Below are 1,023 nucleotides of genomic sequence, written 5' to 3' on the forward strand. Positions count from 1 at the left end.
AATTGGTTCCCTTGTGGGGCCTGATGGTCAGCTATACTGTTGCTGGGTTACACTCTCGCTCTGCCTCTTCCCTCTTTCTTATTATTATTTCAGTTATCATTTACCTCACCAGACAGCTATGTTCAATCCTCCTTAGTTTGTATGTCCTGTTCTCTGAGTTATCAGACCGTCCTGAACTTCAGGTCTTGGCCTCACCATTCCTCCTCCCGTGCTCACTTAGCTATTGACTAAGATAGCCCTGTCTGTTTCTCCCTCCTAGCTGTAACCCAGCTGCAAAGCATAATGTATAATATGTCACACATACACCCACTCTTATTAGTCTTTGGTTAATTCAGTATATACTTTAAGCCAGCTTTTACGTGGGTTCCTGAGTGCCCTGTTCATCACAGTAGAATTATTTTCCTCGTCCTTGTGGTCCATAGGGCCCACTCAGTCTCCCCAACAGATACTAAATTATAATATATATAATATAATTGTAAATAATGTCGGTGAGATCTCCAGTTATTTCCTTAAGATTTCACAGTAACACTACTGTAAATGAAATCACAGTGGTCAAAGCGTTACTGTAAAAAAAATCACAATATAGCCACTATAGTACTGTAGATAGTACAGTCAACTACTGTATTTTTACTTTCTTATTTTATGTTGTGTTTAATTGTTTTGTATTTTACAGTAAATACATAAAATACTGTAAATGGAAGAACGGTACCTTTACTATACAAAGAATTCACAGTAACTTGCTGCCAATCGTTGCCAGTAAGTTACTGTGAATTTAACGTTAAATTTGTTATAGTTTAGAGAAGAGACTATGTCTCACCAGTGGCTGATTGTTCTTCACCAGACAGATGACCCTCATGGCCTCCTCGTCCTCGGGCATGTCGTCAGGCAGAGGAGGCAACACGGGGTCGTAGTCAGACTGGGCCACGCTGTCCTGGGATGACAAGAGTCCCTGAGAGATGGGAACACGGGTTATAACCATAGTCAGTGGAAGAATTGGACCAACAGGTCCCGTTGCTCTGGACG

The 1,023-nt window shown here is 41.3% G+C and overlaps 1 protein-coding gene across 1 annotated transcript in view; it reads right to left on the bottom strand.

Annotated features, from left to right (window-relative positions):
• Nucleotides 1–949, bottom strand: part of LOC116686221 (MAGUK p55 subfamily member 4) — a gene marked incomplete at its 5' end in the record, with an annotated part of 44,133 nt that extends 43,184 nt beyond the window's left edge. Inside the window, 1 exon segment of the mRNA XM_032511200.1 lies at nt 818–949. Within this exon segment, the coding sequence (XP_032367091.1) occupies nt 818–949 (132 nt within the window).
• Between the last annotated feature and the right edge of the window lie 74 nt (nt 950–1,023).

The sequence above is a fragment of the Etheostoma spectabile genome, unplaced genomic scaffold (genome assembly GCF_008692095.1).
Source record: "Etheostoma spectabile isolate EspeVRDwgs_2016 unplaced genomic scaffold, UIUC_Espe_1.0 scaffold333, whole genome shotgun sequence".
Lineage (NCBI taxonomy): Eukaryota > Metazoa > Chordata > Actinopteri > Perciformes > Percidae > Etheostoma > Etheostoma spectabile.